This window comes from Lemur catta, chromosome 7 (assembly GCF_020740605.2).
Source record: "Lemur catta isolate mLemCat1 chromosome 7, mLemCat1.pri, whole genome shotgun sequence".
NCBI lineage: Eukaryota > Metazoa > Chordata > Mammalia > Primates > Lemuridae > Lemur > Lemur catta.
The window spans coordinates 100,716,787-100,734,238 of record NC_059134.1 but is presented as its reverse complement, the minus strand read 5'-3'; the positions used below and the strand labels follow the sequence as shown (position 1 = coordinate 100,734,238).

The following is a 17,452-nucleotide window of genomic DNA, read 5'->3' as shown; positions in this document are numbered from 1 at the left end:
TCACCCAAGTTATCCGTTCCCCTGAGGGCTGGGCCCAGCCTTGGCCTCCTGTGTCTTTGCAGGTCCAGCACGGCCCTAGGCACAGGGCAGATGCAATCGGGTTTTCAGAATGAGTAATGACAAGGTGCCTTGAAGGCATGAGAAGTGTGAAGATGGCCTCTGGTGACTCCACAATTTATTCCCTAGGCCAAATGACAGCCGGGGAGCTGGGACACTCCCAGAGGCCTCTGAGAGGAAATGCCTGGGCTGATTCCTGCTAGGACAAGGCTGTCACCACTCTGGAAACCCCCCATGGCCCTGGGCCTGAGGCCAAAATCCAGACCCAAAGAAAAGTCCCCTCAGCAAGGCCCTGCCACCCAACTCCCAAGGAGGGCCCAAGGCAGAGGAGAGGGTAACTCCGAGGGTGACCCCTCATCTCCAATCCCAGCCTCTGATGGGTCAGGGCTCCCTGAGGGTGGGTGGAGAGCAAGGAGGTCAGGGCTGGAGTCGGCAGGCATCCAGGGCAGGAAGGAAACAAGAAACAATCAAGGAAAAATCCAACCAAGGTCTGGGGTTGGCTCAGGCCACGCACAGGGCCCTGCTGCCTGGGCTCAGGCTGGGACAGGCTCCTTCCCAGCTCTCTGCTGCCCTGCAGTCCAGCCAGGGGAGCTGGGGCACCTCCAGACCCCATTCTCTTCTTAGGGCCATGCTAGACACCCCCCAAGAGGACCACCACCCTTCCCTTGTGACTCTGCTCCCAGATCCCTGGTCCTGCCTGTCATCCCATCTGCCTCCCAGGGTCTTAGGTCCCAGGTGGCAGGGCCATGGAGAGCTGGCGTCAGTCTTGCAAGACATGGGAGGGAGCTTCCCTGGTGGTCTGTCCAATCTGGCCAGCCCTGGGGGAGGGGCCTTCCAACTCCATTCCCCAGGATCCTTGGGGGACTGTGGCCTCTGACAAAGAGCATTTCCAGGAAGAAGAGGCTGGGAGGGGAAGCAAGGGCTGAGTCAGTCCCCATGAGGTAATCACAGTGGGGGCAGGTAGCTGGGGGCACGTGGAGGGGGGACCTACTGGGCCCCTCTCAGGGCCAGTAAGAGGCTCCAGGTTGAGGGGAAGGAAGCTGAACACCCCACTCTGGGTGTTTCTCCATCGTGACCTGCTCTGCCCTCCCAAATGCTCTCAGCCACCAGGGTGTCCAGGAGCCCTTCCATGGGCCTTAGTCCTGGCCCTGGCTGAGACATCAGACCATGCACATGGGGTCCAAACTTGGGCGGGAGACTTGGCCTGAGTGTCTCCTGGGTCAGGAATGCAGGCCTCCCTGCTGTCCCTGAACTCAGGCTATCCCCATCTCCCCTCCCACACCCGGGCCCGTACACGCAGCCTGAGAAGTTGCGCAAAAATAGCCAATTTTAGTAAATGAAATCCTGTTTTATAAATGCTTATTTATGGCCGGGCGTGGTGGCTCACGCCTGTAATCCTAGCACTCTGGGAGCCCGAGGCGGGAGGATTGCTGAAGGTCAGGAGTTCGAGACCAGCCTGAGCAAGAGTGAGACCCTGTCTCTATTAAAAATAGAAAGAAATAATCTGGACAGCTAAAAATATATAGAAAAAAATTAGCCGGGCATGGTGGCACATGCCTGTAATCCCAGCTGCTCGGGAGGCTGAGACAGAAGGATTGCTTGAGCCCAGGAATTTGAGGTTGCTGTGAGCTAGGCTGATGCCACGGCACTCTAGCCTGGGCAACAGAGCAAGACTCTGTCTCAAAAAAAAAAAAAACTAAAAAAAAAATGCTTATTAATGGCACGGCTCCCATGGCAATGCTGGGTGTGTACACAAAGGTCCTGTCCATTCAGCAGAACCTCCCCAGGGATTCTGTGGGCCCAGCCAAGTGACACATCTGTGAATGGAGAGAAGGAAGCGTCCTTCCTGAGCGCTTGCAAAGGGCAGAACCTGGATCACTCCTGAGACGTGGGCTTGGACCGGGCCCGTGCTCCAGGTGACAGCAGGAGTGGACCAAGCAACAAGGGAGCCAGTACTGAGCAGAACTTTGTATCCAGGTGGGTTTCAAACAGTCCCCAGGGCACAGATGGCAGTTCCAGTCCTGGCTTGGAGCCAGCCCGGCAGCCAGGCTGAGGGAATAGAGCAGGGGCTCGGGCCAGGCTCGGAGGGAGGCTCTGCTGCTCCCTATCCCTCCTCCAGAGACACCCCCTTTCAATCCCGGCTCAACCAGAACCTCTTCAAAGTGCTGTGGAGTTGTTGGTTCCTGGCTGTGTGTGGCCTTGGGTGAGTGCCTCTGTCTATCTTCCATCCCTGTAACTTTCTGTTTTGTCACCAGCTCTGAATGGAGTGCCTGACCCTTCCCCACCCCCAACTCCCGAGGAGGACCCCCAGCAGATGGGCAGTGGGTGGGGGCTTCACCTCAGCCTCAGTCCTGCAGGCTCAGGTGGCTTCATTATTAGGGTCTTTACAGCAAGGCCACGAGGCCAGCCCACCGTGCGGCAAACCTCCTGTTATATATAATGCTTCCACGAAACTGTGCCACCCATGGGGCTGTGTGTTCATGCAAGTACCTTATCTTGCTTGGAACTCACATTAGCTGATGCTACTGTCCCATTTTATAGGTGAGGAGGCTCAGAAAGGGAAAGTCCTTTGCCTGTGCCACAGGCCAAGTCAGCATGGCAGAACCAGCTAAGAACCTGGTTGCTAGTTCAGAGGCCAATGCCCAGGGCTGGACTCTCCCTCCTCTCTGAGCTCTGCATTGTTGGGGAGAGGGATGGCAGGGATGACAATTAGGGGAGGCCTAAGGAGGAGGGCCCAGAGCCCATGTGTCTTGCCACCTCCAGGCTGAGCAAATCACTGTCAGTGCCCCGAGCTTCAGTTTCTGTCTCTAAAATGGGGATAATGACTTGGGCCCTGGCCACCCCACCAGGCCCTCAGAAGGATTTGAGGAGTTCAGGGACAAGAGACTATTGGTAAAGGGCCCTGGGTGAGTGGGTGCCTGGCAAAGCCCAGATGGCAAAGCCCAGGTGGCAAGAAGGAGAGCCACACCCTTTACCCACCCACACCAAGACTTGGCCCAGGGCCACCATCCCTACTTCCTAAACTGTCCAGGCCCCAGTCTTCCCCCGAGCCACCAGGCTAGTCCCAGCACAATCCACCTGGCCGACCCTCCCTGTGGAGCTGAGGGAGAGCGGGCAGGCTCAAGATTAAAACCTGAAACTTCCCTGCATTCGTTTTCTATTGCTGCTGGAACACATGATCACACACTGGTGGCTTAAAACAACAAATTAATTATCTTACAGTTCTGTAGCTTAGAACTTCAACATGGGTCTCACTGGGCTAAGATCAAGGTGTCAGCAGACTGTGTTCCTTCTTGAGGCTGTAGGGACATTCCATGTCCTTGCCTTCTCCAGCTTCTAGAGGCTGCATTGAATCCCTTGGTTTGTGACCCCTTCTTCTATCTTCAAAGGCAGTGGCACAGCATCTCTCTGGCCTTTCTTCACGGTCGCATCTCTTTCTCTGTCCTCTTCTGTCTCCCTCTTCTATTTTTAATGATCCTTGTTATTACACTGGGTTAATTAACCAAATAATTCAGGATAATCTATTTTAAAGTCAACTGATTAACAAACATCATTCCATCAGCAATCTTTTTTTTTTTTTGAGACAGAGTCTCACTCCATTGCCCTGAGTAGAATGCCCTAGTGTCAGCCTAGCTCATAGCAACTTCAAACTCCTGGGCTCAAGGGATCCTCCTGCCTCAGCCTCCCAAGTAGCTGGGACTACAGGTGCACCCCAAGACACCCAGCTAATTTTTCTAATTTTAGTAGAAACGGAGCCTTGTTCTTGCTCAGTCTGGTCTCTAACTCCTGACTTCAAGTGATCCTCCTGCTTCAGCCTCCCAGAGTGCTAGGATTACAGGCGTGAGCCACCATGCTGGGCCATCAGCAACCTTAATTCCCCTTTCCCATGTGACAGAACATGTTCACAGGTTCTGGAGATTAGGATGTGGACATCTTTAAGAGCTGTTATCCCACCTACCACTGTCCTCTTCTTCCCATCCTCCCTTCCTCCTGGCTTGGCTGACATCTCCCCCACCCCTAGTATCCTTCCCTCCTTCCGGGGGTCTTCCTGGCCCTGCCTCCCTAAGGGCCCTTTCCACGTTTACAGTACCACAAGCCAACCATCCTGGTCACACTAAACTGTCACACTGTCACCGTAGAGGGGTGTCACCCTAGAAACCAAGGTCCCCCCACCCGTCACTATCTACCCATTCCTTTTCCTTACTCTTCTTAGCCCTCACCCACCTGGAAGGGTATCATAGTGCACTTGGGAACTTGCATTTCCTCCATTTCCCTTCTTTGGGCTGTAGGTTCCAGTCCAGAGGGGGCTGAATCCTCAGTGACAAGAACAGAGCTTGGCACTTACTAGATGCTCAAGAAATATCTGTTGAGTCACGGAATGGAGCAAGGACAAAGTTGCCTTCAGTTTGTCTCCAGCACCCTGTGTAGTGCCTACCCTACGATAAATGTTTCTGGTACCATAAGCATGACCGACTAGCTGAATGAATGAATGAACGAATGAACAAGTCTGAGTCTGAACCCCACCCCCGCTCTGGACCCTGACAGCAGTGCCCAGGCAATGGTGCCCCCTCTTCCTCTCAATAGCCTCTTTCCTAGGGGACGGTAAATTTATCAAAACGCTCATAAGTTTGTTATATTTTAACGTAGGCGTCTCCACGGCCTCATTCATTCGAACCTTAGTCACTGAATACACTTGTGCGGGCGCCTCCCCCGACCCAGCCCTGCAGGGAGGGAACTGGTCCAAGGACGCTCTGCGAATTCTGAAGAATTCGGTTTTCCGGCCGCCGCTCCCCTAGTCTTTCTAGAACCGAGGCTGTGAGCTCCGACAGGTACAGCCGGAGTCCGCAGAATCCGCCCGGGCACCCGATGCCGCCTGGCCAGCAGCGGCCGGAGCCAGGACAGAGCCACCGCGAGGAGCCTCTCCCAAGGGGAAGGCCTGGGCTGTGCCCGGAGTGGGGCGGGACTGAGGGCGGGGCCTGACGGGGGCGGCCCTGGCATTGGCTCTGCGGGCCGGGGGCGGGGCTTCAGCGTCCGAGGTCCGCTCCGTAAGTTCACAGCCCGGGTCTGGTCCCACCGCCGCACCGTCCAGCTCCGGAGCTTTTGCCGCCCGCCGGTCGCGGTCTGCGCGCCTCACGGTGAGTTCGGGCCGGGATTCTGCAGCCCGTCTGCGGTTCCGCGGGCCCCCCTGAGAGGCCCATCTCCGTGGCGCCTCGCCCCAGCTCGCGCCCATCCCACCTCTGCGCAGGTCCTTTCGCGGGCGCCTCGGTCTCCGTGAGGTTTCCCGCCCGCGCCTCGGTCCCCGCAGCCCCACCCGTGCCCCCACGGCCATGGGGCGCCGCGCATCCCGACCCGAACTCCCCGCTCAGCTCTCCATGCTGTCCTGAGCCCCCGCTCCCCGCCCGGGACAGGAGCACCATCCGGCTGCCCAGTGTCCCCGCCTGGGCTGGGGGCCGTATTTTTAGCCGATGGTGAGGTGTCCTCCTATCTTTAGCTGCGGCCGCGGGCTGGGCTGGGCTGGGCTGTGCCCGGGCAGGGGGCGGGGAGGGGTCGGCGCCGGAACCCGAGCCGGGCTGAGGAGCCAGACCCGTGGGAGGGGCGGGGGCCTGCACGCCGGAGCGCTGGCCCCGCGCCCAGAGGACTCTCGGACATCGCCCAGGCCGGAAGGCACGGGGGAGGCTCCTCCCAGAGCTCCCTGGTCGCCCCCTTTTCCCTATTTGTCTGATTGCGGGACCAGAAACCCAGAAGGGAAAAAGATCCCGCAAACAATCCCCATCTGGTATTCGAACGCGGAACTCCTCGGGGTGGGGCGCCTGCCTGGAGCCAGAGGCGCGCTGGAGACCCCGGTGCGCTCTCGGACTCCTCTGGGACACAGGGCAATCGCGGGAGCACGCGCCACCTAGCGGCTGTGGAGCTGCTCGCCGCTCCGCACGGGGACCCCGGGAGACCCCGAGGCCGGCCAGGCGTACTCCGCGCTAGCCACGTCAGAGAGGGCGGGAGGAGGCGGATGCCTAGGGCCAAAGGCCCCAGGTCTTGTTTTTGGTCTTGCTCAAGCAGTGTCCCCGGAGAACCAAGTGATTGAGGAAGGCCTTGCAGATATTTGCTTAAATGCATGACGGGACTGACAGTGACCCCAGACTCCGCCTATCGTACACTGGCGCTCTCACTTGCAATATAGCAGTGGGGTCTCCAGCAGCCTTCTGGTAGTGGTTTATTGTCAGCCCATTTTATAGATGGGGAAGGTGAGACCCACAGGAGAGGCGTCTTGCCCAAAGTCACAGAGCGAATTCCAAGCGGAGCTGGATCTAAGGTTGGTCTCCTGATTTCAAGGTCAGGGGGCTACTCCTTGAACATCTGTAATAGGGGGTGGCCTAATATTCCTCATGACAGGAGGGGCTTTGCCTCCAGGAAGTCATTTTTTTCTGAGGAAGGCCCAGGGCCCCTGTCCAGAGCCAGCCCAGAGAGCTGGATTGGCCCCATCTGCTTCCCCACTACTGCAGGGACCCATCTCTCCCAGCCCCCCACAACCTTGTCCTGATGGAGAGCTCATTCTCATATCGCTGGACACGTGCAAGTTGGGCGGAGGAGGGGAGCCAAAGGGAAGGACTTAGGTGCAGGAGGCCTGGGGACCTGGACGCCCCAGCCTAGCTGGGAGCCTATTTTTGTCCAGCTTGCCCCCCAACCAGATTACAGAGGTCGGCATGGCCCACTGCATTGGAGCCACATGGACCAGCCTGGGCAGCATTGCCCACTCTTCCTCTTACTAGCTGAATGACCTTGACCTCGGCAAAGTTAAGGGCAGTAATGACCACTGTGCTGGGGCTGGGAGCATTAAAATGAGAAACTGTGCGTGACAGGCAGAAGCTAAGGGTCTTGTGGCTGCCAGATCTGAATACTTGGGCCTTGATGGTTATAATTCCCAGCTCTCCTCTGGGCGGCTGATGCTGGCCCCACCCTCCGTTCTCCCTACATCTGGAATTGGGCGGGTACATCTGGCTCAGAGTGAGACAGCTGTCAGGGACGCCCAAATTGGTTTGTTGTAGAAACACTCAGGCTGTCTTGGCGCTCCTGTGCGAGGGGGTGAGGGATGGGGGGAGGACCTGGCCCAGGCTCTGGGCAAGTCCCACCAGTCAGCCCCACTCTCTATGAGTCAAAGGGAGGAAAAAATGATGCCAGGGCTTCTTACCTGACAAAGGACAGACTGGATGTTTTTCAGCATGCCCCCAGGCGTGGCATGGTGGACACAGGCTGAGTGAGTGATGGGGTTCCAAGACCTCAGGGCACCCATGCCTCCCCACCCTCCCCCCAGCTCCTTCCAAGCTTAGCTGGAATTCTGCCACCAGAGAGTCATCCTTTGTTTCCTGTTAAGCCGCAGGTGCTCTGGGAGGAGATGTCCGGCCTCTCTGGCTCAGCATGACTGACCCTCGGTGTCCGGTCCTGGGGTGGGGCTTCCTGAGCAAGGGCCTGGGCTGGGGAGGGGGGAGGCAGTTGGGATTCTGCTGCTCCTGCATCCTCCTCCCTCCTTCCTGTGCCCTCCCACCAGCCCCCACGTCCTCCCCACCCCCAGGATGAAGAATGGGGCAGAAGAAGGCAGCAGCCTCCTCTGCTCAGCCCCTGGGCTGCCTGCAGAGGACAGTGGGAGACAGTGGGCTCACCTGGCTTCAGTCTTGGCCCTGCCCTTAATCACTGAGTGACCTTGGAGGAGTGTCTTTTTTTTTTTTTTTTCCAGAAACAAGGTCTCACTCTGTCACCCAGGCTGAAGAGCAGTGACCCGATCTTACCTCACTGTAACCTAAAACTCCTGGGCTCAAGTGACCCTCCTGTCTCAGCCTCCCAAGTAGCTGGGACTACAGGTGTGCGACACCACACCCAACTGATTTTTCTAATTTTTGTAGAGACGGGGTCTTGCTATTGTCCAGGCTGGTCTCAAACTCCTGAGCTCAAGCGATCCTCCTGCCTCACCTCCCAGAGTGTGGGGATTACAGGCGTGAGCCGCCAGTCTTGCTTTTTATGCTGATTATACATCTGAGCTCAGGTGCATCCCCCACTGGCACCCCCACCTAGAGGGGGTGCCTGCTCCATTTCCTTTTTCTGTTAAACTAGGATGACATCCCTTCATAGTGTATTCATTTTTCCACATTAAAAATAGCTTTATGCGGGGCAAGGGCAATATACGTAACCTAAACTTTTGTACCCCCATAATATGCTGAAATAAAAAAATAGCTTTATTTTTTCCTGGGTACATAAATAATATGTGCTTATAAATGATACATGCTTATTACTAAGAATTCAAGTTTATAAAAGCTTGAACAAGGAAGGAAAAGTCAACCTGCAATTCCACCACTTTGAGATAACCACCATTAACATTTGGGCCACTATCCTTGCATATTTACGTATATCATACACGTATATCATACGAAGTAATGGGACCAAATATTGCAAATCATTTTTACTGAGGACTCCTCTCCTCCCCTGTCAGTGACCCCACACCCCATCCTTGTCCTGCACCCCAGTCAAGGTAGCCCATATGACAACCTAGTGCTGGCCTTCCACATTTCTTCTCTGGTTGTTATATAGGATAGAATCCTACACAGGCCCGTATACGGATGTACATGTGTAGGTATATATGCATCTATGGGGGGAAGGAGGGGTAGTCGATGCCTTCAATAAATGGCATTGTCTATGCTACCCTTTTGCATTTTGCTTCTTTCTCTCTGTAATGTCTTGTGGGGATCCCTCCAAAATGTCTGATACCTCTAATTTTCAAATGGGGTTGATTGTAGGGTGGTTGTGTTGATTAATTGAGATGTGTTTGCAAAGAACTCAGAAGAATGCCAGGTACAAAGTAGAGCGCCCTCCCCCCCAAATATCTATACTTCTCACTCCACCTTCTCTTTGGGTGCTGGGGAAGGGAGGAGGGCCAGAGACTATATTATTAGACCCAGCCCCTGCCCAAAAGGAGTTCCGAACCTGGAGGAGGAGAAAAGGGAAACTGAGGTGACCTCACCTCCAGTTGGGACGTGACTGGGCCAGATGGGAGGTGCAAGCCATTCAGCACCCTTGGCTGAACACCTGTTGTGTGTCTAGCCAAGTGCCAGGCCTGGGCAGGGAGAGACAGAGTTTACGAGCTCTCTGTCCTTGGTTGAGCAGGGAGTTGTGAGACACCCATACAAATGGGCACTTATCATGTTGTGGGGCACAATTGATGGCAACGGCGGGCAGGGTAGGGAGTGAGTACCCATATGAGGATGATGAGCTCCATCTTGCCCAGATCCAGGGCAACAGACCAGAGCAGGGCTCTGTATGTGACTTTGGGCTTATCACTTGGGTTCCTGGGCCTCAGTTTCCCCACGTGTAAAGGGAGGGGCTTGGCGCCGAGGGTCCAGTTCCTAAGATACAGTGGGTCCATGCTTCTTCCACCAGGGCTCCCCCATAGAAGAGGGCCCCCCCCCAGACTCCCAGGGCTGATGCAGGGGGCCCAGAGACCAGACAGATGCTTCTGACTTTTGTCCTTCTGTCCCTGACTTGCGTGTACGCTTTGTGTTTCAGCTCCTCAGCCCCAGACCAGGGAGAAATTCTCGGGGACAAGACCAAAGCCTGTTGCTGCCTACAAGACCCCCTGCTTCTGTGGGGAGAAAGTGATTTTTGTTATCTCAGCCCTCTGACATCGTTGATCTTTAATCTTTCTTTTCCTAATTCCTTGAGCCAACTTTGGTCACGTCTATAGTCCAGTCTTGAGCCCTTTGGCAAGTTTTTGGTGTCTGAAAAGCACTCTCTGGAGCAAGTGTTTCTGGTTGAGGGTTTTGAGAGGAGGCTGTGGTCTCGGCAGGTGACCTGTCTCGGGCCTCGCAGCCAGGCCAGCCAGGTGAGGTCACCATGTCCACGAAGGTGCCCATCTATCTGAAGCGTGGCAGCCGCAAGGGCAAGAAGGAGAAGCTTCGGGACCTGCTGTCCTCAGATATGATCAGCCCGCCGCTGGGGGACTTCCGCCACACCATTCACATTGGCAGTGGTGGTGGCAGCGACATGTTCGGTGACATCTCCTTCCTGCAGGGCAAGTTCCACCTCCTGCCCGGGACAGTAATTGAGGGGCCTGAGGAGGATGGCACCTTCGACCTCCCCTTCCACTTCACCCGCACTACCACGGTATGTGGGCGGGAGCTCCCTGATGGCCCGTCCCCCCTGCTCAAGAATGCCATCTCCCTCCCTGTCATCGGGGGGCCTCAGGCCCTCACCCTGCCCACAGCCCAGGCTCCACCCAAACCCCCTCGCCTGCACCTGGAAACCCCTCAGCCCTCCCCACAGCCTTCCCCGCAGGAGGCTGGGAGCATGGACATCTGGAGGATTCCAGAGGCTGGCTCGCCCCACAATGGGCTGACCCCCGAGACAGGGGCTGAGGATCCCTTCTTGTCCCATGCCAGCTCCCTGCTGTCCCTGCATGTGGACCTGGGGCCTTCCATTCTGGATGACGTCCTCCAGATCATGGATCAGGACCTGGACCCCATGCAGATCCCCACGTAGGACCTGCAGCTGACCAGGCTGGGTACCCAGGTTGGGGTAACGCTGGGGAGGCAGGTTGTGGATGCAGCCCTGGCTTAGGAGTCAGGATCCCAGGGTCCTACCTGTGTGGTCACTGGCCAGTGATTCTCATTTTGAGCCTCTGTTTCCCTCCCTCCCCTTCCTCTCCCCATGGGCAGCGTGTGCCTCAGCGCTTTCCCTAACAACCCCCAAGGACACATGCGGAAGTCAGCCCAGAGTGCCCTGGGCATCTTGGGCCACCTGGACCCCCACCACCAACTGCTTCCCTCAGGCCCCTTGGATGAAGGCTCTGCTGAAATGGACTCCCCGTTTCCCTCCCTTCTGCCTCAGCCCCATTTGATGCCCTGACTGGGGGACAGGGGAAGAGGCAGGGCACAGCCAGCCGAGGGCTTGGGCAGTGGGCAGGCTGTTCGGACCTTTGGCTTCATCCTGGACTGGGAGTGTGGTGTCGGTGACCAGATGTGTCCCACCTTGTCCACTGCTCCATCCCTTCCCTACAGAACCAGGATTCTGGTTGCAATAAAACACGCTGCTGCTAGTGGCCAAGCTCCCTGTACCCTTGTCCCAGGTTTCCTCCCAAGGGCAAGCCAGTCTCCATGATCAGTGGACTCACCTGGGGGAGACTCCAGCCCCAGAGGGCTTTGCAGAGGGCAGGCCCTCCCCTCGGGAAGGCTGCACCTGGTTCTGAGCCCACAGTTAGGACGAAGCAAGAACAAACCAAGTGTCAATGTGGATATTCCGACATTGATTCAGCTGTTTGGCAAGAGGTGGCTGAGCACTGGGGTAGGCGAGGCACTGTGCCAGGCCTGGGTCCAATCCTTGCCCAGGCCTCTGGGGTCTGTCAGGGGAGATCCAAGAGTAAAAGAATAGCCACAGGATGTGTGCAAGGGACCAACAGCTGCAGAGCAGGGAGGGAAGCGTGCAGGAGGGAGGGCCGGCCTGGGGCTGGGAGGGATTGACAATGGTGATCGGTGGGCTTAGCCCATCCATGCTGTTTATTGAGCAACTATGGTGTACTTGGCATGGCTCTGGGCAATGGGGATACAAGGCAGATGTGATCTCTGCTCTCTTGGAGCTTACATTCTAGTGGGGAGAAGGATATTAAATTTGTAAATAAGAAATGATTTCCAGCAGGGGTAAATGCTATGAAGAAAACAGTGTGATCAGGAATGCCTGGAGGCAGGGGGCAGGTGGTGTCAGGGCACATTAGGGTGATCACATGGGATTTTGAGCCAAATATGAGCTAACAGCCTTATGCTCATGCATTAGCAAAGGCACTGAGGTGGCACCAGAGTGAATGACAGAGAGGAGCCGCCACATGGCAGAAGAGCACGGACCTCTGAGACGGACCGAGCCTGTGTGAGATTCAGTTTCCCCATCTCTAAAAAGGAGTCGATGATACCTACCCTTGCAGGGTTGTTGGGAAATTTAGGGGTAACATTTATTTATTATTTATTTTTTTTTAAATTAGAGAAGGGGTCTTGCTCTTGCTCAGGCTGGTCTCGAACTCCTGAGCTCAAGCAATCTTCCTGTCTCGGCCTCCCAGAGTGCTAGGATTACAGGTGTGAGCCACCATGCCCCACCAGGGATAATACTTATTAATTGCCACATGGAAGGTATTAAAAATGGTTACGATGTTTAACAAAGGAACTTGGGGCTCAGGAGGGACAAGACTATGAAGCTGGAGGACAGTTGGGTGTCAGCTGCAAACACTGTTGCTGGCCAGGCTGGCGCTGAGGCAGTGGGAGCTGCTGCCTCAGCCTCCTGAGTAGCTGGGATTACAGGCGTGCACCACCACATTGTGTCTATCCATTCACCTGTCAATGGACACTTGGGTTGCTTCCACCTTTTGGGTATTGTGAATAATGCTGCTATGAACACGGGTGTACAAATATCTGTTCAAGATACTACTTTAGTTCTTTGGGATATATACCCAGAAGTGGAATTGCTGGATCACATAATAATTCTATTTTTACTTTTTTAAGGAACAGCCATATTGTTTTTCATATTGCCTGCATTATTTTACATTTTCACCAAGGCTTTTGTTTTTCATTTGTATTTTTTGCCATCATATAGAGCTTGGAGATTTGACATACTATCTGGAGTGGGATTTGAACCCAGGTCTGTGGGACCCAAATCCTGTATGTGACTGCAACGCCCTGCCTCCATGGGGGTTCAGCTTCAGGCCCTGGCAACACTTGTGATGGCAAAGGGGCGGGGAGCTGAAGAGCCAAACCTTCTTGCTTGTAGGCCCCCCCAGCGCTTGAGTGGCATGTCCCCTTCTGCCTGGGGAAAGGCAGACAAGAAAAATGGACACCTTCCTTAGAGCTTCACCCAGAGGAAAGCAGCACCTCACCTTGGACCTGAGCTGAGGCCAGAGTAGCCACAGAAGGACATTCCTGCCCTGAGTCCCTGGAACGGCTCTCAACCTACCCTGCATCAGGCACCAGCCAAATGGCCCTGGGAAACCACTCGGGGCTGCCACAACAGGGTAGATAGGTAGACAACCTGAGGCATCAGGTTAACTGAGCTCGGACACCTCCTTACACCAAGGTAGCTATAGGTAGAGAGAAAGACCCTCCCTCTTAGGCTTGTCTAGATACTATGTCCCACAAATACTACCCACAAAAGGAATTCCCCAAAATAGGGAGAAAATTTGTTGTTAGACAGCCAACAAAATGACAAATGTTCCTACAGTCCACTGTTTTAGATACCCAACATCCGTGTATGTCTTTATTCCAGCACTCTTCAAAAAACAGCCACAACGTATCTAGCCTACCTAGTATACTGCATCTATCCCTCTTTCTGTCAAAAACACATTCACTCTTTCCCAAGGGAGACAACTCAAAGTCTTGTTAATTATCACATCCACTCCCAAGTCCAGAATTTCAGGATGATGTCCATCCTCCAACAATTCCCTTACCAGCCCATCTCAATATTTTGCAACCTATTAACTATATTGTAAAGTTAATTACCACCAAATACATCCTATATAGGAGCAGAGGGAAACAGAGAATAATGGAAAATTAAAATATATAAAAAATATGCTTGACTCAGCTAGAAAAAATATATTATGTAGAACCTACAGACTTTTTCTACAAGAAAGCTAAAACTGGTATAAATAACTTTCCTCCTTCACTACCCAGTTCATATTCCCTTTGCCTTCAGCCTTCATCTTGGCTGTTCAGGGTTCTTTAGTAGGTGAGGTATCCCAGACCTTTATTTTTAAAATCTGACCCGTTGGTGGCTCTCTCTGTATAGAGTTTGCTTTTTCCCCAAACTTTTTGTTTTGAAACATTTCAAACTTACAGAAATATTAAAAAGAATAGCACAGTGACCCCTCATATATTTTCATCTAGATTTATCAATTATTACTATCTTGCCTCTTTGCTTTATCTCTTTGCATATGTTTTTTTCTGATCTTTTAAAAGTAAGTTGCAGACATCATGATACTTCAAACCAAATACTTTAGCATTTATTTCCATTAAGTGTTCATTTAGCTTGCTTGGCCTTTACTGGGATTGGTGTATTTCATCATTTTTAGAAAATTAGTAGTCATTTTCTCTTTAAATATTGCCTCTGCCCCTTTCTCTCTCCTTAGCCTCTAGGACACCAATTAATGTGTTAGACTTCTCACTATATCCTCTATGTCTCTATTTAAATTCTGTATTTTCTGTTCTTTTGCCTTGTCATACTATATTAAAGATACTATCTTCCAGCTCACTTGTTCTCGTTTCAGCTGTGTCTAATCTGCTTTTAACCCATTCATTCATGTGTTCTTAATTTTGGTTTCTGTCTTTTTTAATTTTAAAAGTTCTACGTGGTTCTTTAAATTTTTGTTGTGGCACTTTTTACTTGTTCCCTCCAGATATTTTTATCCTTATCTCTAATTTATTTAAACACAGTAGGCAGTGTTATTTTATGGTTGATATCAGAAAATTCCAGTATCTTAAGTCTTTGTGTGTCAATTTGTGTTTTCTATTGTTTGAACTGGTTCTTGTGCAAGGTTTCTTGTTTCTTTGTGTGCCTAATTATCTTTGACTATGGGTTGGATACTGTATCTGAAAAAAATATTTTTAAAAATAATTTGAGGCCTAGGATGACAGTATATTCCTTCAGAAAGGATATTACTTTGGTACCAAATATGCTTGCCTTCATCAGGTGAATGGGGATATTATAAAAATGGGTCTAACTTAAATCCAAGTTCAAGACTTGAGCTTTCCTGGACCATCCAGATAATAGGATTCTGAGCTACAAGTTCATAGAAATTGACTTGTATCTCAGAGCATATGTGTCAGTGGTGGGGTATCTGACTTCCTACTTTGGGAAAGCTCTGGGTTTTGATTTTTGTCCCCTCACCCCAAAGACTGTCAAACTACAGTTTAATCTCAAGGTTATATATTCCAGATTGGTAAATGCCCCCAGGACAAAACTTGCTTTGAATGCTGGACTTAATTCTCTGGGTTTTAGCCTTCTAAATGTTGGCCCAGTAATTCTTCACTGTACTACTAGCTTTTCAACATTAAAAAAAAATTTTTTTTTCTATATATTTTTAGTTGTCTGGCTAATTTCTTTCTATTTTTAGTAAAGATGGGGGTCTCGACCGCTCTTGCTCAGGCTGGTCTCGAACTCCTGAGCTCAAAGGATCCACCTGCCTCAGCCTCCCAGAGTGCTAGAATTACAGGTGTGAGCCACCGCGCCCAGCCCTAAAAACCTTTTTAACTTCCTGTTTTTTAGTTTATCTTTAGAGGAACGGTCAGAATCCAAATACCAGAAGCCTGTCTCCCCTTAACTACCTGCATATAATATTAAGAAGAGACATCCCAGGGGATTCCCTGGGTTTTGTTTATATTTCTCCCTGCCCCCACTGGGTAAGAGCAATCCTATTTCCCCTTGACAATTGGAATCAATCACCCTAGCCAACAGTAAGACCCTCTTTTTACTTTCTTGCCCAGTGGCCTGTGGAGTAACAAATGGCTCATTATAATCTCAGCTCATGATTTAGAGAAATCTTTATTGTGCCCCCTGGCAGAATCATTTCTCCCTTGGGTCCCAAAGGCCCTAAATCAACCAGAGTCCAGAGTTGCAGGAACAGGAAACAAACATTTTACAAAAGACTCATTAGTTGAGAGTGCAAGAGAGTGCACCCCCACTGCCACTTCTTGGTTCCTGCTTCTAAGAGAAACACTAGATATACTGATCCCTAGTTCACAGCATGTAGAGTAGTTATTGTTTGGTGATACAGAATTTCTTAAAAGACTCCTAAAAGAACTGAAAACTATTGATGCTGGGCTCATAGGCTGCCTTTCCTATTATATGGAACTAGCCTACTTACTATTACTAATATTATTAAATTCAAACTTTTTATTGAAATATACATATACAGAAAAGTATATAAATCTTCTGTAGTTTAATTTTTACAAAGTGAACAAACCTGTGTAAACCACTACCCTGACGAAGAAAAAGAACATTACTAGCACTAGCACCTCAGTAGCCACCTCTCCTGACTTCTGTCCCCACAGATTAGTGTGTCTGTTTGTGTAACGTTACATAAATATGTTCTCTTTTGAATTTGGCTTCTTTTGTTCAATATTAACTTCCCGAGATCCATTCATGTTGTCATAAAGTAATAGTTTGTTCTTGCACTGCTGTCTAATCCATTCTACCGTTGATGGGCATTTGCGTTGTTTCCAATTTAGAGCTATTACAAATAACGCTGTTATAAACATTCTTGTACAGCTTTTTGGTGTATATATCCAGGAATGGACTTGCTGGGTCATAGGGTATGCATATGTTCTATTTTAGTGCTAGCATGCTTTTTTTTTTTTTTTTTTGAGACAAGGTTTCACTTTCCCTCTTTCCCAGGCTGGTCTCAAACTCCTGGCCTCAAGGGACCCTCCCCACCTCAGGCTCTTAAAGTGCTGGGATTATATGTGTGAGCCACCAAGTCCGGCCAATGCTAGCATTCTTTTGATCCCCACTTTGAAGTCTTCTCTGACACCCCTATCCCCACAATCATTTGGTTCCTAGGGGTAAAACAGTACAGAATGCACCAGTATTGTTTCTGGATTTTTCTTCCAAGCTGCTGACACCCATTCTGCACGTTTGCTGCTGGTGCAGGGTTAGCAATGACAAATACCTCACAACTCTCATCTGCTAAACATAATTATAAGGCACAGTGATGGTAAGATGTGTTCTGATTCTGAAATATTAAAATGAGGGTGGGGTGGTGAATTTGTGCATCTTGGAATTGGTGAAATAAGGTATAATAGGGAAATGACAAGGATCAAGGACCAAGCCCTGGGGACTCTAACAGAGGTTGAACAGAGGGAGGCTGGAGTAGGCGTGGCATCTCAAGACCTGTAGCAGAGTTTGAAAAAGGAAGGAATGGCCAATTGTGTCATAAGCCCATCAGGACAGAGAATAGATGTCTAAAGCTATTGAAACAGAGGTTGTGATGACTTTTCTTCTTCTTTTGAGACAGGGTCTTGCTCTGTCACCCAGTCTGGAGTGCAGTGGTACAATCATAGGTCACTGCAGCTCCAAACTCCTGGGCTCAAACGATCCTCTTGCTTCAACCTCCTAAGTAGCTAGGACCACATCACACCCAGCTAATTAAAAAATATATATTTTTGTAGACATGGGGTCTGCTACGTTGCCCAGGCTAGTCTTGAACTGCCGGACTTGAGCGATCCTCCCTTCTTGGCCTCTCAGTGCTGGGACTACACTCGTTAGCCACCATGCCTAGCTGGTTATGATGGTTTCATTAGGAGCTGTTTCAGTGAAAGGGTAGGAAGAAAATCCCCATTACACTGGGTGGAAGAGGGACTTGGAAACAAGGCAACAGAGATGGGGAGTA

The 17,452-nt window shown here is 51.5% G+C and overlaps 1 protein-coding gene across 1 annotated transcript; it reads left to right on the top strand.

The window, feature by feature from the left end:
- The first annotated feature begins 5,085 nt into the window (after positions 1-5,085).
- Positions 5,086-12,083, top strand: CDC42EP2 (CDC42 effector protein 2). The gene is made up of 2 exons (XM_045556049.1): positions 5,086-5,192; positions 9,604-12,083. Exon 2 carries the CDS (start codon positions 9,931-9,933, stop codon positions 10,573-10,575), a length of 645 nt encoding a protein of 214 aa, XP_045412005.1. The 5' UTR covers positions 5,086-5,192; positions 9,604-9,930; the 3' UTR covers positions 10,576-12,083.
- Positions 12,084-17,452: the final 5,369 nt, after the last annotated feature.

What these genes read in the sequence shown, in the direction of transcription:
- CDC42EP2 (XM_045556049.1), top strand. Translation starts at nt 9,931, where the DNA reads ATGTCCACGAAGGTGCCCATCTATCTGAAGCGTGGCAGCCGCAAGGGC.